The sequence below is a fragment of the Prionailurus viverrinus genome, chromosome F2 (assembly GCF_022837055.1).
Source record: "Prionailurus viverrinus isolate Anna chromosome F2, UM_Priviv_1.0, whole genome shotgun sequence".
NCBI classification, from domain to species: domain Eukaryota; kingdom Metazoa; phylum Chordata; class Mammalia; order Carnivora; family Felidae; genus Prionailurus; species Prionailurus viverrinus.
Genome location: NC_062578.1, coordinates 83,176,344 through 83,201,121, shown reverse-complemented (window position 1 = coordinate 83,201,121; position 24,778 = coordinate 83,176,344). Strand labels below are relative to the sequence as shown.

Genomic DNA, 24,778 nt, shown 5'->3' with positions numbered 1-24,778 from the left:
TAATACACTGTGGCTCAGGCACCCAGGTGGCGGTACTTCGCTAAGGCAGCCCCAGAAGACCAGTACGTCCAGAAAGCACTAGAACGACGGGGAAAGGAAAGTCTGCACCACAAGCAGTGCTGGGGCCATAGGGTGCCCATGTGAAGATAAGTCTTCGCTCCCTGCAGCTCACACCATCCCCAAAATTAATTAGAAATGAATCAAAGAACCGAATGTGCAAGTTCAAACAATAAAGCTCCTAGAAGAAAAGAGAGAATCTTCACGTCCTCTGGAAGGGCAGAGTCTTCTTAGACACAAAGGTGCCGACCCCAGGATCTGACAAACGGCTCGTAGACATGACCATAAGAAAAAAAAACCCCAGTTTTAAAATGGGCAGAAGACTTGGACCAAAAAGATATCTGAAGGCCAACAGGCACACGAAAAGATGCTTACCCACTCTACTCTTAGAAAATTCCAGTTCGAGCCGTGGAGAGGCACCGCTATCACACAGACACCAATACGGTGAAAATGAAGACTCCGGGCCACGGCCGGAGCGGGCCGGGAAGCCGGGGTTGCCGCAGCCTGCCCCCCCCCCCCCCCCCGCCCCATGTACTGCGCAGGGCTGAGCGTGACTATCGGGTAAAACCATACGGCCTTTCCGGGAATATTAAACATGCACTTGTCCCACGGCCCCGAAATTCCACACCTGGAGGTGTGAGCACACACGCCCACACACTGGTCCGTCCAAGAATGTTCACACCAGCCTTCTTCCTAATCTCCCCAAACCGGGAACGATCCACACCCACTAACAAAATGACATGTTTTACTCACAAGACATGATGGAATATATCTCAAAAATATCATGCTTGGTGAGAGAAGACAGACACAAAGGTCACCTGCTGTAGTGAACTCATTTACATGAAATCCCAGTACAGGCAGAATCAATTTAGGGTAGAGGTGCTGCTGTCTGAAAACAACCACGAGGAGAGTCTGGGTTCCGGAAACATTCCATAGTTTGAGTAACGGTCACGTGCTTGAACAACATATAAAATGTCACCAAGTTGTACACTTGAGATCTGTGCATTAAAAAAAAATTTTTTTTTAATGTTTATTTATTTTTGATACAGAGACAGAGCATGAGTGGGGGAGGGTCAGAGAGGGAGGGAGACACAGAATCCCACGCAGGCTCCAGGCCCCGAGCTGTCAGCACAGAGCCCCACATGGGGCTCGAACTCACAGACCGTGAGATCATGACCTGAGCCGAAGTCAGACGCTCAACCGACTGAGCCACCCAGGCGCCCCGAGATTTGTGCATTTTACTGAATGCAATTTGTTCTCAATATTAGAAAGTGAAGTTCTTTTTTTTTTTAATCTTTTTTTGAATGTTAGTTACTTTTGAGAGAGAGAGAGAGACAGAGTGCGAGCGGGGGAGGGAAAGAGAGGGGGAGACACAGAATCCGAAGCAGGGTCCAGGCACTGAGCTGTCAGCACAGAGCCCGACACGGGGCTTGAACCCACGAACCACGAGATCATGACTCCAGCCGAAGCTGGGCGCTCAACCAACCGAGCCACCCAGGCGCCCCTAGAAAGTGAAATTCTGAAGAAAAAAACAAAACAGGAACTAGAGGCCAAAATACTTTAAAGCATTTGATGTAAAAAGTACAGAAGGCAGGCAAAGAGGCAAAGAGAACACAGCACACCTGACAGGGCGCTAAAGAGGAGTCTGGAAACAGCTGAGTATCGAAAGCCTGTTAAAAAAATCCCAAGACAAAATAAGATCGGAAACTACGTACCGAGAGGGCACTTCACAGATGTGGGCAGGATATCGCCCCAGAACGGCCAACACAGTCAATAAAATTTCTGGATTTATTTTTTTTTTTTTTTTAATTTTTTTTTTTCAACGTTTATTTATTTTTGGGACAGAGAGATACAGAGCATGAACGGGCGAGGGGCAGAGAGAGAGGGAGACACAGAATCGGAAACAGGCTCCAGGCTCTGAGCCATCAGCCCAGAGCCCGACGTGGGGCTCGAACTCACGAACCGTGAGATCGTGACCTGGCTGAAGTCGGACGCTTAACCGACTGCGCCACCCAGGCGCCCCAAAATTTCTGGATTTAGAATAAAAAAATAAAAATCCTTTGGACATCCAGGCAAAACAAACCAAATCGCTTGCGAGGAAAATGAGTACCAGATTTCTCAGTGACAGTAACCGAGGCTAAGGGACAACGCAGCAAGGAAAGAAAGCGAGAGGCAGGAACCTCACGTGCGGCCAGTCCGACGGGACGGCAGAGCCCACCCACGAGGGACACGGCTTCCCAGACCACAGTGCCTGGGAATCCAACTATGGCCCCAACTTTTTAGTCATATTACAGCGTTTTGCTTCTTTAATTTTTTAAATGTTTATTTACTTTTGAGAGAGAGAGAGAGAGAGAGACAGAGAACGAGTGGGGAGGTGCAGAGAGAGGGGGGGACAGAGGAGCCCAATGCAGGCTCAAGCTCTTGAACTGTGAGATCATGACCTGAGCCGAAGTCGGACGCTCAACCGACTGAGCCCCCAGGCGCCCCTAAACAGAATGGCTTCATCCACTAAGTTGAACACATGCGAAGCTTACAACACGAGACTCCACTCCTAGGTGCGCACTCAGCTGAACGTGCGCAGGACAAACGTCACTGGTAGCATCGTGCATGACAACAGATGCCACGGGACACAGCCCATCACCCGCCTGCAGTGGGGCGGTGGAGCATAGACTGACCCCCTGGAACACTTCCCGGAAAGGGAAGGAGTGGGCCACACCACACGAACACGTCCCACAGACAGAGTGTCGAGGGCCGGAAGCCAGGGACGAAGAAATTCATGTGCTAGGATCCTATCTGCACCACATGTCAGAAGTCGAGCCGGGGCTCCAGGCCTGCGGGGCCGGGCCGGGGCCTCACAGGCTCGTTAAGCTGAACGGCAGAAGCGTGTGCTGTTTGGTACGGGGCTTGCACTTCAAAATACAAGTAATAAAGCACACTGACGCTAGTAACTCTCTAAGGTATAGTACAGAGTGAGAAAGCGTGCTTTTGAACGGTGTCATTTGAGACTTAGAAAGTCTATTTCTTTACACACACACGCACATAAATGCCCAGAGAGGGAACCCACAAATAAAACCCATGAGCGCAAGAGAGTCTGAGAGCACGAAGGCCGCGGAGCGATCGGCAAAGGATGGGCAGCGCCCTCAGTCGCGGGGAAGTCCAAGCATCTGAACGCACAGCAGCCGTTGCGCCTGCGCCCAGTCCCGCCACCAACGCGGTGGCCACGGCCCGGGCGGCAGGCAAGTCCCTCCACCTCCCTCACCCTCAGCTTCCTGATCAGTGAAACCAGGCTCGTGTGGGGGCCGCGGGAACCAGGCGAGGGTGCACTGCACTTTCTGTGTGGCCGCCACCGTCCTCCGAGGTCAGGAGCCCTCCCCCACGAGTCGGCGCGCTGCTGGCTCCGCGGCACACTCTGGGCCGCAGCCCCGGCTGCCACCGTCCTCCCGTGTCCCTGCCTCTTCCCAAGGGGCATCGTTCCAAGTTCCATAAGATGTGCCCCGGGTCCACAGGCACTGGGTGTGACCCAGCACCGACCCACAGTGAACCTCGTGGGACAGGGGTCAGCATACGTGTTCCCTAGAGGGCCAAGCAGAAGCTACTTTAGGCCAGGGCGCCTGGGGGGCTCAGTCTGTTGAGTGTCTGACCTCGGTTCCGGTCATGATCTCACGGTTCTTGAGTTCGAGCCCGGCGTCAGGCTCTGTGCTGACGGCTCGGAGTCTGCTTTGGCTCCTCTGCCCCTCCCCCACTCACACTCTCCCTCCCTCCCTCCCTCCCTCAAAAATGAGTAAACATTAAAAAAAAAGAAACAAAACTATCTTAGGCTTCAAGGAACATATGTGACCTCTGTCATATCCTTCTTTGCTCTTACGACCTGTTAACATGAAAAACCCACTCACAGCTTGGGCTGTCTGAACGCAGGCTGCAGGCCTACCGTGGCCCATGGCCAGTGTTTACTGACCAAAACTTATGAAAAAACACAAGCTCGGGTGTGAAAAATGTCCAGGCTGTTGCTGGTTAGATTAACCTTAGAAGCAGAAGGCTGAACCCTTCCATGCGACTGTGAGGGAGCCAGACACACACAGATCGCAAGGCACTCTGCAGGACAGCCGGCCCGCACCCTTCACAGAGCCCCGCACCCAGGACACGGATCACCAGTGCGTGTCCCTGACCGGCACCCGCCCCCCCAGGGGCAGTCGTGACAGACAACGACATCGGGCCTGGGGGTGAGCGGCCAGCGCCTGGCCCAGCCCCGGCGTCCACGGCCACCTATCAAAGGCCAACGTCCACAGATCGGAGCAAGATCCTTTCACCCAAAAGACGGTCACTATCTGCCTCTTTCAGGCCCTGCCCCACACTGGCCACTCACCAGCTGAGTTGATGACGTGCCTCACGACCTGCAGGGTGCCCACGCGGGTCCTCTCGTTGTTGGCATCGAGCTTGGGCAGCAGGAAGGCCAGCAGGCGGTCAGGCGAACAGCACGCTGCCGGGCAAGCACAGAGCCAAATAATCATTTGTAATAATCTTTGCTCCCTGCTCACCGTTGGCACCTGCAAGCCCCGGGGTCCTCCCGGGGGCTGCAGCCCACACACCGAAGCCTCCTCACCTCCAACCCACGCCCAAAGCTGCCACCACCCCCTGCACACCAGCGGTCCACCGGCCCCCACGTGAGCAGACGTTCGTGTCCGCAGATGGCCCCGCGTGGGCTGCCGGCTTACCCAGCACAGTGAAGCAGCGTAACACCTCCTTTCGGTTGCTCGCCACCAGAGGGCTGGACGACTCCACGGGCACACAGATCTGCTCCAAGGGACAGACGGCAGCAGTTACAGGGGATGCTGCCGTCTCCCAAGGGCCCAGCTGGCCGGGAGGGAAGGTCCCTCCTACGGTACCCAGGCCTCATGGCCTCTACCTCCCCCACGGCCGGTCGGCTCGCTCCGGCTCTTTCTCATGGGGCTACAGGCATGCACTTGCCCCCGTGGTCAGAGGCCCTCGGGTCTCCAGGGAAGAGAGTCTTGGCCCCTTCAAACCGCCTTTTCCCACCAGCAGCCAGGACACAGCCTCCCACTTCCTTTGGGCACAGACTGGAAAACATTAATCTCCAGAATATAGCAAGTACTAGAAACCAAAACACCTAGCGTTGGTTCATCCAAAATTATTAAAAAAAAGAAAAAAGAAAAAAAAAACCCACACAAAACAAAAACAAAAACTGAAGAAGCTGTGGGCAGATGTGTCTTTGGGGTCCCCTGCGTCCCAGCGGGTGACATGGAAGGTCCCCCCCCTCCCCCACCCCCAGCATCCCAGTCCCCCCGGTCACAGTCATGACAGCAGGGCCTCTGCACAAAAGGCTCAATGGCAATTCTTCGGGACAGCCCATCTTACAAAGAGGTGACCAACAGTGCAGAGCATGTCCCCAGAGCCACAGGCCCCACCCCAAGCTGGACCCTGCTAGCTCTCAGAGAACGGCGGGGAAGGTGGGTGCAGGCGCTGGCCCCAGGGCTCGGCCCCAGGCTCCCGGGCACCTCCTCGTTATTCCCATTGTGGAGACTCAGGGGGTCCCAGAAGGCACGGCAGCAGCCTCCCACCTGCTCCCCGGGAGCTCTCCCTCCAGGGAAAGCCAGCTGCCGAGCGGCCAGAACACTCAAGCGGCCCAGGGAGAGAGCCACCAGCCAGGAAGGAGGCCTCCAGCGCACGGCCAGGTGAGGGCACCATCATGGAAACAGACCCCCTGGCCCCGGTCGAGCCTTCAAGCTGTGACCACGGGAGGCCCCAAGCCAGAACCGAGCAGAGGAGCTGGGCCTGGGCCCCTGGCCGGTAGTGACCATGGATAACAACGGTTGCTGCCTTAAGATGCTAAGTTTTAGAACACTTGGTCACACAACAGAAGAGGTGCAAAGGGTAGTCATCTGGAAAAAAGATAAAACTGGACTCTCACTGTTTCCCTAAAATAAATCCCAAATGGATTAAACTATACAAGTACATTGGAAAATGGGAGAATCTGAAAAATAGTTTGCAGAATTCAAAAGGCTTTTCTAACTGTAAGAAAACCTACGTTAGAACGTAACAGACAGACATGTAATGATGTAAAAATGAAATAATTTCGCACGGCAGAAGATATCATAAATGGAGTCAAATGATGAAGGACAAAGTAGGAACAAGAATTTTACGTGAACAATAAAAGACCGTCAGTAACTGCTACAGGTCAATGTGGGAAAAGCCAAAACCCAACAGAAAGACAGACACGAAGGGACAGCCCTAAGAAAGGCGAGTATCTCCCTTCTCAGCTGTGGTCTACTTGTGTTTCCCTTTCAACCCCTTCTCCACAGACCATCACTCCTTCTTCCCCACAGGCTCTCTTCTCAGCTAGGCCCACACCCACGACTCAGAGAACACCCTGGCTTCCGCACGACTGGGCTGGACCACCCATCCCACTCTTGCTGCCTGCAAGCCTCAGCAGACCAGAACCCCCGTCCCTGCCATACCAGCCCCATCCACAGTGCGTCCCCAGGGCCCCTGTCCCAGGGTCCCTGCCCCCAGCGCCCCTCCCCCCAGCATGCCCTCCTGTACCCGCCCCAGGAGCCCCGGCCTGCCCCGTCTCAGGTGCGACCCCCCCCCGCCCCGCCCCGGTCCTGCCCCCCGGCCCCTCCACGTCCTGTCCCACGGTGTCCCCTGGTCCTGCCCCCTGCGCATCCTACCTGAGCGTGTAGAGCAGCCAGGAGCGCGTCCAGCTGGGCCTCCAGCGTGCGGCTGCCCACGCTCACCGCAGCCTCAAGGATCTGGCCCAGGCTCTGCCCAAGACGGGGAGGAGAGAGGCCATCGGGCCTATGTCAAACCCCCCAGCCCCACCTCCTGGCCACAAAGACCCCACCTCAGGGCTCAAATAAGGAATCCCTACCTCCACGTCAAGAACAAAGACAGGAGGAGAAGGCTCAGAACGGCGGCACGGATTTGGGGTAAGGCCAAGGCGAAGGTGCCCTGGGCAGGGCAGGGCAGGGCAGTGAGGAGAAACGTGCCTGGGCCCCACCCACCACTGAGTCCAACAGCGCTCTCTGCGCTTCCCCTCCCGGGTGTCCACACCCTCCCACCTGAGCCAGGTGGGCACCGGTCGGTGGACAGAGCTCTGCACGGGCCGCGGCGTGCAGGCGCGCACCTTGGACACGTGGAAGGTCTCGGCGTGCTTCCTGTAGAGGGCCAGGACCCCCGGCAGCAGCTTGGGGAGCTGCTCCTCCAGCTTCTCACTGGGCAGCAGGTGGCTCATGGGCCCCAGAGCCTCCACCACGGCGAGCCGGAGCTGCGAGGAAACAGCAAATGATGCTCACGTCCAAACCAGCACGGCAATGCTGGGAGGTGCCCCGAGCGGAAAGGCAAGAGGCCTTCACCAAGAACCCAGGGTCGGAACGAGGAAACCCCGGTACCCTGTGACCAGGGGGTCCGAAAGGGGTCCGAAGGCAGAGAGGTCAGAGTGACCACGGCCAGGGTCTGGACGGTGGCCAGGCCGGGGAGGCCGTGAAGGCAACACCCACAGGGGACTCGTCACGCCTCAGCTCAGCCCGCTACCCGGGCGGTCCGGGAGCCTCCGGGCAGAGTGGGGTCGGAGGGCAGGAAACAAGCCATATTCTGGGAAGACCTCACACAGGACACCTCCACTCCCTGAAGAGGCTCCCACCTCCCGAGCCGGGGTGGGGGGTGGGGGAGGGGACACGGATCGGGCACCGGGAAGCATGTGTCCATAGCTGTCTCCACCCCGCTCCCCGCAGTCCCCTCCCCCAAAGCCTGCAAAACGGCACACGAGGCTCAGGCCTCGTGGAGGTGGGCCGAGCTCAGGGGTGGGAGACGGCAGCCGGCAGGGTGAGGCCACGGGTTCCGACAGACTGCAGAGGTTGTACCTTGGCCTCACGGCTCTGTAGCCAGTGGTTAAAGAGGATGTCGTAGGCGCTGAAGATGTCAGTGGCAAAGGTGTCCTTCCTGACCGTGGGGTCTGGGGCTTGGTCCAGGTTGGCCAGGTACTCCAGGGTGCTCTCGCTGAAGTGCTGCAGAGCTACCACAGGGCGGGTGGCTGTAATACGCCTGCACCGCCGCCCCTTCTAACGCCCTCCCCACCCCCCCCCCCCCCCCGCCACAGGACACCTTCCCGAGACCGGGGCTAAGTGCGGGGCTCCGGGACTATGCCGGCATGAGGGTCCCTCCACATCCACGTCCGTCCCAGAATCTCAGGAAGGGACCTTTTCTGGGAACGAGGATCTCTGCAGGGATAACTACATAAGATGTAACCGTGTCGGGTAGGGTGGGCCACAAATCCAACACAACCGTGTCTCGGGAAGAGAGCACACAGACCACAAAGAAGACGGCAGAGTGACAGCAGGGCACAGTCTGGGGCCCACCTCTAGATGCTGGGGGAGGGACAAGGAACAGAGTCTCCCACTGAGCCCCCAGGAAGGGCTCCGAGTAACACTTTGATCTCAGGCTTCTGGCCTCCAGAACCGTAAGAATACGTTTCTCTTTTTCTTTTTTTTTTTCAAAGATTTTATTTTGAAGTAATCTCTGCATCCAACGTGGGGCTCGAACTTACAACCCTGAGATCGAGAGTCATTCGCTCCACCGACCAAGCTGGCCAGGCGCCCTGCATTTCTAAGTGGCACTGTGTGACAGCAGCCATACAGACCTGGCACAGACACCGACGTCCCCAAACGGCCTCGGTTCACAGCGCCCACCGCGAGGCAAAAAGAGGAGGTGCTGTGCCCACCTCACCCCTCACAGACAGACACAAATAACGCCCAGTTTGCAAGGGTCGCTGTGCCCGGAAGTCCCGGGTGCAGGGGGCGTGGGAGGGCACTGAAGGTGCAGAGTGTCGGGCTGAGGCAGGGCGGGCCGAGACAGTGGTGTCTACGAAAGTGGCTGTGCTGGGGGACATCCAGGTGGGCAAGTCTGTGCGCAGATGAAGACCTACGAGTGGTCAGCAAGGGCTGAACCCGGGGCCAAAGGAAAGGACAGGGATAAGAGGAGAGAGGCGAGGCCAGGCCCCTGTCACGCAGCCCTGAGAAGGGCAGGGTAGCGGAGGAGCTGGGGGGGTGGGCGGGGCACTGCACCAGCCCCTGCCCAGCACGGCTCTCAGGGCTCTCACCCGGGCCACTTACACAGCTAACTTCTCAGCCGGGGCTCCCCAGTCCGACAGAGAGAACAAGCCTGATCCCTGTGTGTATGTGACGGCAATCACAGCCACAAGTTACCAAGACACAGAAGCTAAAGAAAAAATTTTCTGAGGAAGAGAGAGTTCACATGTGTACAAGTGCTTGTGCGAGCAGGGGAGGGGCAGAGAGAGACGGGGAGAGAGAATCCCAGGCAGGCCCCACACTCACTGCGGAGTCAGATGTGGGGCTCGATCCCATGACCCGGGGATCGGCACCTGAGCCAAAATCACAGTCGGACACTCAGCCGACTGAGCCACCCAGGCGCCCCAACAACTTTTAGGAGAAAATCGCCTCCCGGAGGGAGCACTCCTGTGCCACCGGCCGCCCTTCTGCTTAGGAGGGGCTCTCGGAGGGTCCAGCCCAGGCAGACTCCGGCCCCACCAGAGCACGAGGAGGCCTCGCGTCCCCACCTGCCGCACGGCCCCCGTTGCTTGGAGGAGGGACGCAGCCCCGGCCCTCTTCCTCCCTGTCCACCCGACGCTCTGGCCTCCTTGAGCTCTGTAGTCTCTCGGCACCTTGTAGAGAGGCGTTTCAGGAAAACGGGCCGCTCTATTGCCGGAGTGGCCGGAAGCAGGAAGCGAGCCCCCCAGGTTGTTACTAGGTTTTACTTTTTAATCCGTTTTGCACACACACACCCGGGGCGGGAGGGCAGTTCTCGCACGCCGGCCCCTCCCCTCCGGAAGCGCGCTCGGCTGGCCTTCCCCCTGCTAACAACGCCGGGGCGGCCAGCTCACTTCATACCAGCTTCGTTTCCCTCGGGGCCTTCCGCTTCTCCAGGCAGGGGTCACCGACCAACCTCTACCTCCTGCCGGCACCCCGGGTCTCCCCCGGCCACGCCCGACAGGGCCGCGCCGCTCAGACAGCCGCGGGCAAGGTGCCGGTGGGGGAGAAGGCCGTCCCATTCCTCTGTGTCCTCTCGGATCACTTTCCCCACCAAAGCGTCTTGGTGTGGATGCTGGGAGGTCCCTTTCTTCTGGAAGCTGCAGCTCCGGGGCATCTGTTACTTGAATGAGGCCTCATGGCCTGGCCTGCCACCCCCTCCCCCTCTGTCTCCCGTTTTCCAGGTTCGCATTTTTGCTCTATTTTCTGGGGCATTCCTCGACCTTCTCTTCCATTCTCGCTGCCATCTGTCGTCGCTTCTCTGACCCCGAGAAGCTCAGCTGTACTCCCTGAATGCGGCTACTTCCCGGCAACACACCCTGCTCTCGCCTCACCCCCCGAGGGAGTCATCATGCCTGGTCTTTTGTGCCCGCTTTCTTCTCCCTGGACTGTCTGCTCGCCCAGGTCTTGGAGCTCTGTTTACGCCGCTGCCGCCGTCGCTCTGGGAGACGCTGGTCGCGGGCAGCAATCCGGGGCCGCCTTCGGTGCCACACGGTGTGGTCAGGCTGGCCGCGCACCGGCTGTCCGGGGGACGCCGTCTCCACCCCCGGGCGTTCTGGCTCTTCTCCCTCCAGCCACAGCGTCAGCAGACGCAACCGGGAAGGACCCTGGGGCACCAACTTCTGTTCGTGGCCCCGGGCCAGCAGACACGGGAGGCCTCGGCCCACTCACGGCCCACCATGCCAGCGGGAAGGGCCGCTCTCTCCTCCAACGGCAGGCGGGGGAGCGTCGGTCAGCGGAGAGCACCGCGTGCCCCGCAGACAGCACGTCCGGCGCAGAGCGAATGCTGCTCACACGCGACGGACGCGGACGCGGTAAAAACCGTCAGTGGCATTAGAAGGGTCGGTTCTTCGGCACCTGGGGCCGGCCCCCCCCCCCCCCGCTCGCGGCCTCGGCAGCTGCAGGGATGGAGCTGCGTCCTTCCCGAGGAGCCCTCGGCTGCGACGCGGGGTCTCCTTACTCCCCCTCCAGCCTGGATGCGCCGTCCTAGGTGACCTCCCAGCTCCCCACCCCCCCCTTGCTTCCAGCACCTGCAAACACATCCCCACGCCCCACCTTCTGGGTCCTGCTCTGCCATCCAGCCCGGTGGGAATCCCCGGCTCAGCTGTCCCAGGACCCTGACGAAAATTCTCGTTACCCGAAACCAGGTCAAGGAGGGTTCCTACAGTTTAACCCGGGGAGTCTGCCATCACCCGCGGTGGGAGGAGCGCGTGAGAAGAAGACAGGAAGGAGGCCGTGGCAGGGACAAGGGACATGGGAGCGAGGGGCCGTAAGGACGGCCGGCAGGAGCTGGAGCCCCTCCCCGGGGCCCCAGGATCCGAAGCCCCCGCGAGCGGGGCGGACGAGGGCCCCGGTCTCCAGTATGCTGCTGTGAAAGGCCCCAGGCGCCCCCAAGTACACGGCAGGGAGTGGGAGCAGCAGGCCGGCCGGCAAGTACCCGACAAGCCCTCAGCTGAGCTCCAGGTGCCCTGACCCTGTCCAGTCACCACACCCTTCCCTTACCGAGGACCCTCCTAACCGGAGCCCTGCTCCCCACTCAGTGCCAGGGCTGCGGGCGTTCCGGAGGAAGCCACGCAATGTGGGCGCAGCCGCCACGGCACCTTCCACGCTTCAGGACCCTCTGCCCTCCTCCCAACAGGAACGCCTCCCTTGCCTCGAAGGGCCCGCCGTGAGGAGCCATCCCCCCCACACCCCCTCCACACCGTGCACGGACCCCGCCCTGAGAAGCCGTCCCTGCTGAGTGCACAGAGGGCAGCAGACCCGGGAGGGAGGGGAGTAAGGACCCCTTTCGGAGATGCCCAGTACTGAGCAGGGAGAGATGTGGGAAGTCTCTGCGGCTCTGGGGAGGTTTCTTCCCGCACCCCCGCAGGTGTCCCGGCCTCGGGGAACCGCACTGTGAGGTACAGGGGCCCCTGCCAGCGGACAGAAGCAGCCGGACGCCCGGGCCGAGACCCCGCCTGCAGCAGTGCCCACCCGCCCACACGTCCGCAGCCACCCAGGGCCGCTCAGCCCTCCTCCGCCGCCCAGAGGGCTCATGACCCTCCCCAGACCCAAGGGGTGGGCAGGCGGCTCCCAGCCCCCGCCCCGGAGACCCCATCTTACCACAGCAAAACGCCACCCTCATCGTATCGTGCTTGGCCATGCCCAGCATGGGGAGCATGGTGCTCAGGATGGACGTCAGGAAGGGCACCATGCCGAACACTGCAAAATGGGGGGGCGGGGGGCGTCAGGGAACCCCCGCCTCACCTGGCCTGGCCGCCGTGCGCCCGCCCCGGGCCCCCAGGCCACACGGCCCGGGGCGGGTGGTGGAGAGGTCCCCCCCCCCCAATCGCTCCGAATGCCGGTGGGGGCAGGCCAGGCGGAACCTACCGTTGGAAGCCGCCAGGTTGGCGAGGGTCTGCACGACGAAGTAGTGCGGCAGGGCCCCAGGCTGGAACTTGCTCAGCACCTCCTCCATCACCAGGCCGATGAACTGCTTCCCAACAGCCACCAGGACGTTGCTGGCAGCCTGCTGCCAGTCACACACCAAGTCCTGTACCCCCCGCCCCGAAAACGTGCACTGATGCCCCGATCAAGCAAGGGACACAGGACCTCACCCTGAAATTGCCCAAGAAGCAACAATGGGACGTCGTGCCCTGTTCTCAGGCTCCCCGTGAGCACCTGCTAGAGAACTCTCCCAAGCCCCCTCCCCCAGTATCCCCTGCTCCCCCCTCCCCCCAGGAGCCGAGCAGCTGCCCCCTCCACCTGCAGGGAGAGGAAAGTGCCGCCACCGGGAGCCGGCCCCGCGCAGAGCCTGGCAACGTCCTCCTCACGCTGGGGGGCCGGCACCGGTGCCCTTGCATCTGCCCTGAGACCTCCAGAAGTTTGTCTCTGCTCCAGCTCCACCTCTACACTTACGGGCGGGCCTCCCCATCCCAGCAGGGCACTCAGTGTGCAGGAAGGGGCGGCCGGCCCAAGGCAGCCAGATGCGAGCCCACGTTCCCAATGCGCTCGGGGCAAAGTCCTAGGAAAGAAGCTCCCCTCCCCGAGCAGGCAGGTGCCCCCCATACCTTCACCCTGGTCATCTCGCTGGAGGCCAGGAAGATGACAGCCCTGGCCATGTCCTTGTCCAGGTCACTGATGTGACTGCTCACGACCGTCTCCATGGCCCTCAGGATCATCGTCCGGTAAGGATGTGCCAACTGACCAGAGAAACCATCGAGGAAGGTCCTGGAAGGGGAGCTCGCACCCAGGCAGCCTGCTGACACCTGCTCTCTCTATAGGGGTGACTCAACTCACAGTCACCCCTGGCTGCCCCAACGCGGGAGGTCAGGGCACGCCTGGCCACTCCTCATGCCCCCAGACCCTCGGGGCCTCGCACAGGAAAGGACCGTGAGAAGCGGGTGAGGGCACGAGGTCGTCAGCAGGTGCCAGGAGTGTTCTGTGCAACACCCGCAGTGAACAGATGGTGGCCCTCGTGCTGTGGCCGGGGTCTCCGGGCCAGAAGCTCTCCTGCCCCGAGAGGTCCTAGCACAACAGAGTTTGCTGCCACCAGGAAGTTTTGGGGCTCCCCGGGGAGACCGGTCAGAGGAGACCGCTTGACAGGCCCTCTCCTCGCTCGGGCGCGCCCCGCCCCGAGGGGGCCTTGTCTGTCACACCCCTCCCCCGGCTTCCGACCTCGCCCCAAGGGCTGCGGCTGGACGGTGAAAGGGCGGCACTGCCGGCCCTGTCCTAGGGGTCCTCCCCTGCTCCGGGTGGGCCCCCCACCCGCCCAGACACAGTCCTCGTCGGCACCCGGCAGCCGTGGCCCCACCCGGCACTCATCCTCGCCTCAACTGAGGACGTGTGCTGACGGCTGGGAGCGGGGCCCGGGGCCAGGAAGCCAAGGTGCCTCGCTGCAAGGACGGACGGCAGCAGAGGAGAGGTGAACAGAGCAGGGCGCAGCCAAGGGAGAGGCTCCACGGGGCCGGGAGCCCGGGGCGCTCACAGAGACCGGAGGGGAGGGCAAGAAACAGGCAGGGGGCAGGAAAGACCAAGACCGGCCCTCCCGCGAGGACCTCCCGCCCCCAGGAGCGGGGCATCCGGGTGGAGGGGGGTCCGGCACACACGGCAGCACGCGGTGCCCTGGTCCGTGCCGGGACAGGACTGAGCCTGGGCGACCAGAGGAAAGGGGGCCAGAAAGACAGGCGACTTGGGCCGGTGGAGGGCGCTCTGTAAAAGCAGGGGTTCCCTCCCACGGAGGCCACCAGCAGCCTCCTGCACTGTGGGGCCCACCCATGGGCACGATTTTTGTTCCCGAAAAGAGCCAACGCAGATGGTAAACACCTCTAGATGGACGAGCAGATCCCACGAAACCTGCCTCAGATTCCCGGGGGAAAGCTCCAGTGTTAGGTTTTGTTCTCTGGGTGATAAACTGCGTCAAAATTCATTTGACCACATACACAAAGGTTTTTCCCGGGCTCTCGACTCTATTGCATTCGTCTCTACGCCCGTCTCTCTGCCCCGTCTCTCTGCCATGTCTCTCTGCCCATCTCTCTGCCCGTCTCTCTGCCCCGTCTCTCTGCCCGTCTCTCTGCCCTGTCTCTCTGCCCGTCTCTCTGCCCCGTCTCTACACCCATCTCTCTGCCCTGTCTCTCTGCCCCATCTCTCCGCCCATCTCTCTGCCCCGTCTCTCTGCCCCGTCTCTCTGCCCGTCTCTCTGCCCGTCTCTCTGCCCCGTCTCTCTGCCCCGTCTCTCTGCCATGTCTCTCTGCCCGTCTCTCTGCCCGTCTCTCTGCCCGTCTCTCTGCCCCGTCTCTCTGCCCGTCTCTCTGCCCCGTCTCTCTGCCCCGTCTCTCTGCCCCGTCTCTCTGCCATGTCTCTCTGCCCGTCTCTCTGCCCGTCTCTCTGCCCGTCTCTCTGCCCCGTCTCTACGCCCGTCTCTCTGCCCCGTCTCTCTGCCCCGTCTCTCTGCCCGTCTCTCTGCCCCGTCTCTCTGCCCGTCTCTCTGCCCCGTCTCTCTGCCATGTCTCTCTGCCCGTCTCTCTGCCCGTCTCTCTGCCCGTCTCTCTGCCCGTCTCTCTGCCCCGTCTCTACACCCATCTCTCTGCCCTGTCTCTCTGCCCCGTCTCTCCGCCCATCTCTCTGCCCCGCCTCTCTGCCCCGTCTCTCTGCCCGTCTCTCTGCCCCGTCTCTCTGCCCGTCTCTCTGCCCCGTCTCTCTGCCATGTCTCTCTGCCATGTCTCTCTGCCCTGTCTCTCTGCCCGTCTCTCTGCCCCGTCTCTACGCCCGTCTCTCTGCCCCGTCTCTCTGCCCCGTCTCTCTGCCCGTCTCTCTGCCCCGTCTCTCTGCCCGTCTCTCTGCCCGTCTCTCTGCCCCGTCTCTCTGCCCGTCTCTCTGCCCCGTCTCTCTGCCCGTCTCTCTGCCCCGTCTCTCTGCCCGTCTCTCTGCCCCGTCTCTCTGCCATGTCTCTCTGCCATGTCTCTCTGCCCTGTCTCTCTGCCCGTCTCTCTGCCCCGTCTCTACGCCCGTCTCTCTGCCCCGTCTCTCTGCCCCGTCTCTCTGCCCGTCTCTCTGCCCCGTCTCTCTGCCCGTCTCTCTGCCCGTCTCTCTGCCCCGTCTCTCTGCCCGTCTCTCTGCCCCGTCTCTCTGCCCGTCTCTCTGCCCGTCTCTCTGCCCCGTCTCTCTGCCCCGTCTCTCTGCCCCGTCTCTCTGCCCATCTCTCGGCCGGTCTCCACCGTGGTGTTCGGCTCTAGCGGCCCTGTAGTAAGCCTTGAAGTCAACGAGTGTGAGTCCCCAGCTTTGTTCTTTTTCAAGACTGTTTTGGCTGTTCAGGATCCCTTGAGGTTTCGTCTGACTTTTAGGATGGCTTTTTCTATTTCTGCAAAAACCATCCCTGGGATTTTGATAGGGATCGCAACAGTCGCCTATTTTTAAAGAAAAAGGTTTTCTGTTTCCATTTTACATTGCTCTTAAAGTTCAACGGGCAGAACACTAGCCCCATCAGAACAAGATGTAGTGCTCCGCGGCACGCGGCGATAAAGCCACGGGCCTGTCACCCGAGCAGGGCGGGAACCGCGCTGGGGTGGCCCAGGGACCGGCCGGCCCAGAGCGGGCGTGGGAGATTTCCGGCTCCACACTCTCACGTGCTGCCAGCGAGCCCATCGTCCCGCCTTCCCCCCAGCGCTGACCGGTTCTGCTCAAGAGCTGCTCGAGAACCTGCGCCGGGTCATCTGCAGGAAGGACCTTCGCCACGGGACGCAAAGGTCGGACAGTCACCACATGGTCCCGGTGCGTGAGGTGACTACCAGCACCCGTCTGAGGTCCTGACCTGGGTCAGTGGAGGAGTCGACTCACTGCCGAGCACGCTGGGATTTTAACCCCTAGCAGAATAACTCAGCGCCAAGTAAACTCTCACACACGTCTCTCTCTCGGAATAAACAAACAAACATGTAAAAAACAAACGAAAGACCTCCCTTGTGTTAGGATGAGATTCTACAGAAAACCAGACACGAATGCATGAAGTTGAAACCAGCCAAAAAAAAGAGAACAAACAGAAGAAAACCTTTAGTTACCAGTTCAAAGTTTGATTTTGCTATTGCTACAAACCGTCTCCCCAAAATGCCTGTGCTGAAACCTAACCCCAAGGTGACAGTATTGGGAGGAGGGTCTTCAGGAAGCGAGCAGGTCAGGAGGGTGCAGCCTCAGGGGTGGGATTAGTGCCTTCTAAAGAGGCTCCAGAGAGCTCCCTCCTCCCTTCTGCCGTGTGAGGACAGGGTGAGGAGAAGGCCGCCTATGAAGTAAGAAGCGGGTCCCCACCGCACACAGAACCTGCCGGCACCGTGATCTCGGACTCCCGGCCTCCAGAACTGTGAGAGACCCAAGCCTGCTCGTGCTGGAGTGACCCTGACCGACCCAGACGACTACTTCTGCCTCTGTTCCGCCAGCCACTTCCCGCCCATGGGCCTGAGAGCCACCGTGCAGGGACGGTCTGTCCCCGTGTGCGCCCCGCCCACGCGTCCAGGGAGAGTCAGTGGGAGGTGAAACCCCATAACGCACGGTGTGAGGATGCCAGGCAGGTGGCAAGACCTGGGGGCAGGAGGGGGCGGCGTAGGGGCAGAGAGAGGTGCCTGGCGAGGAGCTCAGTCGAGAGGACAGAACTTCCCACTTCATATACTTTTACTGCAAACACGCAAACGTGAAAGGGAGAGCTTTCTTCTTAAAGTGCTGAAAGAAACCAAAAAGGCTGGAAGAAGTGCAAAATCCTAGACGAGCTAGAAAACGGCCAGAAGGAAGCCCACGACGTCTTGCTGCATATGGGTCGCTAACAATCACAGAGGCTCTCAGCCACACACGGGAGGGCCAGCGCCCGGCACGTGAGCAGCGCGAAGCTCCACGAAGCCACGGAAGAGCCGCGGTGGACACGCACAGCGCCCGAGCACGAGCGTGCACTCTCCCCACTCGCTCTATGCACAGTCCCCACGGGCGGCCCTAGTGTGCCTACGCGCACATAAAAGGCCAGAAAGGCTAAGAGAGCCAAAACTGGGATGGGGGGGGAGGTGGCCCTAAGCTGCCATATGAGCAGCTCAGTGGCCACCCGGTGGGACTGACCTACTGCCTAGGAGATGGCGGTCCCACATGAGAGAGAAGTAGCTCCCGCCGTACAGAGATCCCCTTTCCCAGCTCAAAGTATTAGATCAAACACAAGGAAAACTGGTCTTTTAAGGCTGTGAAAGTGCCTCTCCCTCCGAGGAAGGGCCCAAAGCACACCGAAAACAACTAGAGCCGGCACACAACCACTTCAGACCCGGGGCCGGCGGCGACTCCGGAACAGAGAGCTGGCTCCCAGCCTCCTGTGCGGCACCGACGGGCACGCCCGCGTCCCTGCAGGGCTGCCCTGGGCACGGCCAGCACGGGGGCCCGCGGTCCGAGGGAGGGCGGCGAGGGAGAGGGCCCGGGCTCCGCGGGCGGCCCCGCTTCGAACGCCTTCCACCCTCCCTCACACGCTCGTCCACCCGTTCCTCTGGCGGTCCCTGACGGCGAGTGGCCTGCTCTCTCTCCCTTGGGGCACAGCACAGACCCCGGCGAGGAGAGCTGTCCGTCCTCGAGCCAGCGAGTGAGCGGGGGCGCCAACACAGCCTGGGCTTGTGAGCAGCTGGATGCTGTGCGGCTGACCGCCTGACGTGCCCACCCGGTGCCCCCGCGACGGGACGGACCCACAGGCCACAAGTTGAGGCGGCTCGCGTGTCCTGGAAATGCCCCGTGTCGGGGGAACTGGGACCGGAAGGGGCGGCTTTCTACTCACAGCAACCGGGACCCCGGCTTTGCAGCCACCCCTCCCCTACAGACCCCGGCCCAAGGGCCCCGGAGCGCCTAGGGGAGCGGCTCACCCCCCTGACACCCGCCAGCCACGGGCAGGGAATACCTTCTCGTGCTGCCACAGGTACTCCTCACAGGCTCGGAGCACCTCCGCTGGCTGCGCCTCTCCGAGGGCGCACAGGGCGCCACAGACCTGCTCCTGCACCAGAGGGTCCTTGTCGGTGATGGCCTCCAGCAGGACGGTGGACAGCTCTACAGAGACAAAGCCCGGCGTGCGTGCTCAGGCCCGGCCGACCCCGCCAGCCAGCGCCTCGGCCTGTGAGTTGGAGGACGCCTACCCCTTCCCCGACCCCTGTACTTTCCCGTTGCCCCAGCAACCTCCCCCAGGCCCCACCGCCTGGCCACCTTGCACACCTCGCCCGCACACACCCGAGGCACTCTTGCACGCACACTGCCTCCCTCCGGCCTGCTCGCCAGGGTCTCTGTCTGGGACCCGCCGGCCGGCTGCTCCGAGGCCACCCTGGCTAACCCCTGACCTTCCGTCCCAGGCTGTGTTTGCTTCGTGCCCCCCGCCCCCCCGACCGTGGCTGCTGTAAAAGGCAGGTGTTATAGACTCAGGGCTAGGTGGCCATCTACCCCACACCGGGCAGCACCCGAGGTCTGCCACCTGCCCCCAGAGACAACTCTCCACCGTCCCATCCCTGCTGGTCAATGCTCCACACTCAGAGCCAGACCTCTCCGGCTCGGTGCCCCCGGACAGGACCCTGCCATCCTCAAGTGTCCCCAGAGCCCAGGGCCCGGGGCCTGCGAACGGCGCTTATGGATCCTCACTCCTGGGGGAGGCGTTCTGTGGGGCGAGGACGTCTCTCCCCTCGCCTCAGCAAACCGCTGGCCCTGGGGGCAGGGACAGGGTGGACAGCCAGGGTGGCTGCGGGACCCAGGTCTTGTGCAGAAAGGGGCAGAGGCACAGGGCCCCCCTACTCGGAGCACAAAGCCCCCTTCACCCGGCAAACGTCACTCCCCACACCACACGGAGCCTGCAGCCCAATCGGCCCCCTCTGATTCAGCAGCTACGCAGACAACCACCTCGTTTTCTTTACCGAGAGCTCGGAGAGAGCCTGTTCACGCCACACGACAGTGCCTCCCTCAAAGCCCGTTCACTCAACGCCACGCTCGGCCGGGTCCCAGACTCCAAGCTGGCAGGCGCTCCACTGCCCCGTGTCCCTGCCCAGCCCACTCACTCACTCTTCACGTAGGGCTCTGCCATCTCGGCCGCCTCACCGGCGTCGGCTCGGGCAGCTTCTTCTCAAACCTGGAGTAACCGAAAACACATTTAAACCGTAAGAGTCCTCGGTTTACAGGCCGTCACCGTGTTTGTATAAACCATGATTTCAGGGGCGCCTGGGGGCTCGGGTAAGCGGCCGACTCTTGATGTCAGCTCAGGTTATGATCTCACGATTTATGGGACGGAGCCCCACATCGGGCTCTGTGCTGACAGCGCAGAGCCTGCTTGGGATTCCCTCTCTCTCTGACCCTCCCCTGCTCACACACTCTCTCCCTCTCTGTCTCAAAAATAAGTAAATACGTAAGCTTAAAAAAACAGGCGTGAAACAGGACATCAGTGCCTTCTCGCGAGGGAGCCATCTGGCACACGGCGGATGGCGGTCACGCAGGGCGGAAGGCGCCCTCCCCCCACGGTTCCCAGCTCCCCTCTGCCGCACCCGGCAGCCCGGCCAGGGTGATGTGAGCCCGCACGGTGAGAGGGGCAGACGTGGCCCCCGACTCCACCTACAGCAGCTTCAGTCACTCTGTAAACGAGAGAGGGCGCGCACGAGGCTGACGTCACCCGTCACCCGCAGTCTGTGCACAGCAGGGAAACCTGTCCCCGAGAGCCAAGGACAAGGCGGATCACCGCAGGCTTGACACCCCGTGCCCGAGAATTCTAGCACAACGAGAGACGCTGGGAGGGCAGCATGGGGTCTGGCGGGTTCACTGGCAGAGGAGACCGACCATCCAAACCGCCCCTGGCATTTGAGAGATGTGGCTTTCAGGCACTACGCGCCTCGAGGCAGCCCGTGCAGCAGATGGGCCCCGAGAGTAAAACCCACCAGGAGGCAAATGCCCCTGCCTCTTCAGCGCAGGGCCACGCTCGGACCTACGTGACGCTCTCCGAGGTCCTATAAGGTCAGAGGGACCTCAGGCCCTCGGCGCTGTAGCTGACGGCTTTCTAACACTGGTGGCTTCCGTGGGCTGGCAATCCCACCGCCCCTCGATGGGTCGCCTCCATCTTGGACCCTCCCCTGATCACCTCTCATCCATAAAAGGACAGAGACGAGAGAGGAGGTGCCATGACCTGGCCCTAACCAAGCAAGAGGACACTCGTCTGGCTACGGACACAGGAAGGAAGGAAGTGAGAAATCCCGGGGCGAGTGGTGGCAGAGTTATAAGAGAGTGACAACACCACACATGCCCAGGAAGGCAGACCGGCCCAAGCACACACACGTGCCCCACCAAAACCTCAATGAGATGACCAGAGCAGATGCAAGTACTTTTTTTCAATTTTTAAAAAGATTTTACTTTCAAGGCATCTCTACATCCAACATGGGGCTCAAGCTCACAGCCCCGAGATCAAGAGTCCCGCGCTCCACGACTGAGCCAGCCAGGTGCCCCGAAGATGCAAGTTTTAAAAGAATAAACCCACAAGAACACTAGAAAACAAGATAAAATTAGCGAACCAGGAATCTCCAGGAATCCCAGGCAGAGAGAAAGCAGAAGGAGAAGACACTGGTTCAAAGACGCTGGCATCAGCCAGGTGCTTCCCCTTTCTTCCTGGAAAGCATCCAAAAGTAACAAGGAAAACAAGAAATAGAAACACACATTTCACTTGTGGCAGAGCAAGAAGGCGGCCAAAAAGCCCAAACCCACAAAGGATGAAGGGCTGAAAGGTCGCAGCCATCAGGCAGGGTATGAAGTATGCTGGCAGCGGGTTCCAGAAAGAATCCGAAGACCTTCTCAAAGGCAGTGGCGACACATGCTCAGACAGAACCCAAATCCCGATGCCTAGACCTGGTCTGCATCTACGAGACAAGCGGCTGTCCCCAGAGGGGACACGGCTGCCTGTCTCCACTACCCAGGAAGAAACAGGTTAAACCAACTCAAATTCCAAGTTCGAAACGCTCTTCCGACAAGTGCAAAAGGCCACGTGCACCCAACTCAAGCAGGAGCGAAGAGTAAGGGACAAGTGTAAGAGGCTTCAGCTCCCAGCCCAGACGGGAGTAACGGACCAAGTGCCCTCCTGACCCAAACCACTAAAAAGCTGGACGAAACACATGGACCTGCAGTTCTCAGGGTGACGGACGTCAGGAAATGAAGGACGGGAGCCCTGTAGCCACTCCAGCTCACGGCCCGGAGGGTGCATCCAGGCTGAGGAGGAATCACCGGGACCCGGCAATACCCCCGGCTTGAGACAACTGGGAGCATCTTGGGAGACCTAGGTCCCGCCAGTCTATAGACGCTAGCACCACAGAGAACTCCAGAGATCTGCAGAGGGTCCTGGCGGACTTACTGGTCAGTGCTGGGCAGCAGAGTAATGTCCCCAAAGATGCCTACGTCCTCACCCCCAGAACCTGTGAATATGTTACATGTCAAAAGGGACTCAGCAGATGGGATTAAGGGTACAGACCCTGAGGTGGGGGGACTCCCCTGGCTTATGCGGGTGAGACTAGCGGAAGGGTGGATGTAAATCCTTAAACTGCAGAGAACCCCTCCCAGCGGGGCAAAGAGAGGAGATGGAAGGAGGAGGAGGAGAAATTTGAAGCGTGAGAAGGATTCAACGCCCCCTGGCTGGCTTTAAAGACAGAGGAAGGAGGCTCTGGACCACATAATTTGGGTGGCCTCTAAAAGCCGGACGTGTCCCTTAGTTTACAGCCAGCAAGGAAACAGGGACTTCGGTCCTACAGCCACAACGAACCAAATTGTGCCAACAACGTGAAAGAGCAGGAGAGATTCTCCCCAGAGACCCCAGCAAGGAGCACGGCCCTACCGCCTCCAGCCGAAAGTTCTCAGGGACTCTAGGAAAATACATATACGTCATTTAAGGCACTAAGTCCGTGGTAACTTATCATAGCAGCAACAGAAAACTGATTCAAGCACCACATCTGAGAAAAAACTACCAAAGCCAGGGAAAGAACTACCCAAAAAACCCAGCAGAAACATCGCCAGAACTCACAACAGACCAGGAACGGGGCTGTTCCCAGCAGCCCAAGGGGAAAACGTCAAAATTCAGAGTATTGGGAAGAGCACTCAAAAGGGTTTTGCCTTGGTAAAAAAATAAAATCAGCCATAGGCTAAACGCTGTCTGCTCTCACCTAACAAAGCTAACAGTAAGACCTGAAGGGGCGCCTGGGTGGCTCAGTCAGTTAAGGGTTTGACTTCAGCTCAGGTCGGGATCTCATGGTTCGTGAGTTCAAGCCCCACATCGGGTTCTCTGCTGTCAGCTCGCGGCCCACTTCAGATCCTCTGTCTCCCTCTCTCTCTGCGCTCCCCCCCCCCCCCACTCACACTTTCTCTTTCTCTCTCTCTATATCTCTCTCAAAAATAAATAAACATTTAAAAACAAATAAAGTGGGGCACCTGGATGGCTCAGTCGGTTAAGCGGCCGACTTTGGCTCAGGTCATGATCTCATGGTTCGTGGGTTCGAGCCCCGTGTTGGGCCCTGTGCGGACAGCTCAGAGCCTGGAGCCTGCTTCGGATTCGGGGTCTCCCTCTCTGCTCCTCCCCCACTCACGCTCTGTCCATCTCGCTCTCAAAAATAAATAAAGCTTAAATTTTTTTAAATAAATAAAAACAAAAAAAGACCTGAAAAGATCAAATTGTTCCCAAGTAACTTAGCTACATCCCAGCAAAGTTCAAGAATAATAGCAACACAAAAATACCTAGCACCAGCAAGGTAAAATAACATGTCTGACATCCAGCAAAAAATTACTCGGCATGCAAAGCAGCAAAAAATAAAAAACAAACAAAAAAAAAAAAAAACCAAAAAACATAAAACGAAACAAAACAAAAACAACCCACAATGAGAATGAATCAGTCAATATAAACTGATCCAGAAACGATGCAGAAGAATTCATAGACAAGGACAGCTAGACAGTTATAACTGTATTTCACAAGAAACCACAGGAAAGACCACACATGTTAGCATAAAGAGGTTAAAAAGTAGGGGTGCCTGGGTGGCGCAGTCGGTTAAGCGTCCGACTTCAGCCAGGTCACGATCTCGCGGTCCGTGAGTTTGAGCCCCGCGTCGGGCTCTGGGCTGATGGCTCAGAGCCTGGAGCCTGTTTCCGATTCTGTGTCTCCCTCTCTCTCTGCCCCTCCCCCGTTCATGCTCTGTCTCTCTCTGTCCCAAAAATAAATAAACGTTGAAAAAAAAAATTAAAAAAAAAAAAAAAGAGGTTAAAAGGGTGGGTAAAGAAAAATGAGGCTGACACCAGTCGCAAGGAAGCGGGAGTAACGATACGAATAGGCAGAGTAGGTTTCAGAGGCATAACAACCCTAAACGTTTATGTGCCTAATAGCAGAACTTCAAAAATCACAAAGCCAAAACGAATAGGAATGCAAAATGAAATAGAAAAATAGAAATTACAGTAGAGATTTCTCTATAACTGACAAAACAATTGTACAGATAATCAGTAAGGGTACAGAAGACCTGAACAATACTGTCAACCGACTTGACCTAAGTAGTATGTATAGAACCATCCATTCATCACAAGTAGTATATTCCTTCCAAAAGCACACGGAATGCTAACCAAGACTGACTACATTCTGGGCATTAAAACAAATCTCGGCAAATTTAAAAAGTCAAAAATCTTCCCGTAGAGGGGCACCTGGGTGGCTCAGTCAGTTAAGCGTCCAGTTTCGGCTCAGGTCGTGATCTCGCCGTTCATGAGTTAGAGTCCCGCATCGGGCTCTGCACTGGTGGTGCGGAGCCTGCTCGAGATTCTCTCTCTCCCTCTCTCTGTCCCTTCCCCGTCTGCTCCCTCTGTCTCAAAATAAATACACTTAAAAAAATAAATCCTCCCAAAGAGAAAGTTCTAGATGAAAGGCCTAAATGACTTCCCTGGGGGAATTCTACCAAACATTTAAGGAAGAAATAATACCAACTCTACACAAATTCTTCCAAGAAAATTGAAAACAAGGGAATACTTCCCAACTGATTCTATGAGGCCAGCGTTACTCTGATAACAAAAGCAGGCAAAGTTATTACAAATAATGAAAATCATAGGCCAATATCCCTCACAGGCACAAATGTAAAAATTCTTAACGATATTTTATCAAATCACCCAATAACATATAAGAAGAATAGTACATCAGGGGCGCCTGGGGGACT

At 59.0% G+C, this 24,778-nt stretch overlaps 1 protein-coding gene across 10 annotated transcripts in view; it reads right to left on the bottom strand.

Annotated features, from left to right (window-relative positions):
* The window catches only part of MROH1 (maestro heat like repeat family member 1), a 63,969-nt gene that overhangs the window by 33,099 nt on the left and 6,092 nt on the right, over positions 1-24,778 (bottom strand). For all 10 annotated transcript variants that reach the window (XM_047842495.1, XM_047842496.1, XM_047842494.1 and 7 more), the window contains exons 2-11: positions 19,638-19,704; positions 18,499-18,644; positions 13,166-13,297; positions 12,486-12,648; positions 12,219-12,317; positions 7,935-8,086; positions 7,199-7,339; positions 6,744-6,836; positions 4,770-4,848; positions 4,421-4,534 (exon numbers count right to left, since the gene is read on the bottom strand). In XM_047842495.1, the coding sequence (XP_047698451.1) occupies positions 4,421-4,534; positions 4,770-4,848; positions 6,744-6,836; positions 7,199-7,339; positions 7,935-8,086; positions 12,219-12,317; positions 12,486-12,648; positions 13,166-13,297; positions 18,499-18,644; positions 19,638-19,659 (1,141 nt within the window). In that variant the 5' untranslated portion in view covers positions 19,660-19,704. The remainder of the gene's footprint in view (positions 1-4,420; positions 4,535-4,769; positions 4,849-6,743; positions 6,837-7,198; positions 7,340-7,934; positions 8,087-12,218; positions 12,318-12,485; positions 12,649-13,165; positions 13,298-18,498; positions 18,645-19,637; positions 19,705-24,778) is intronic.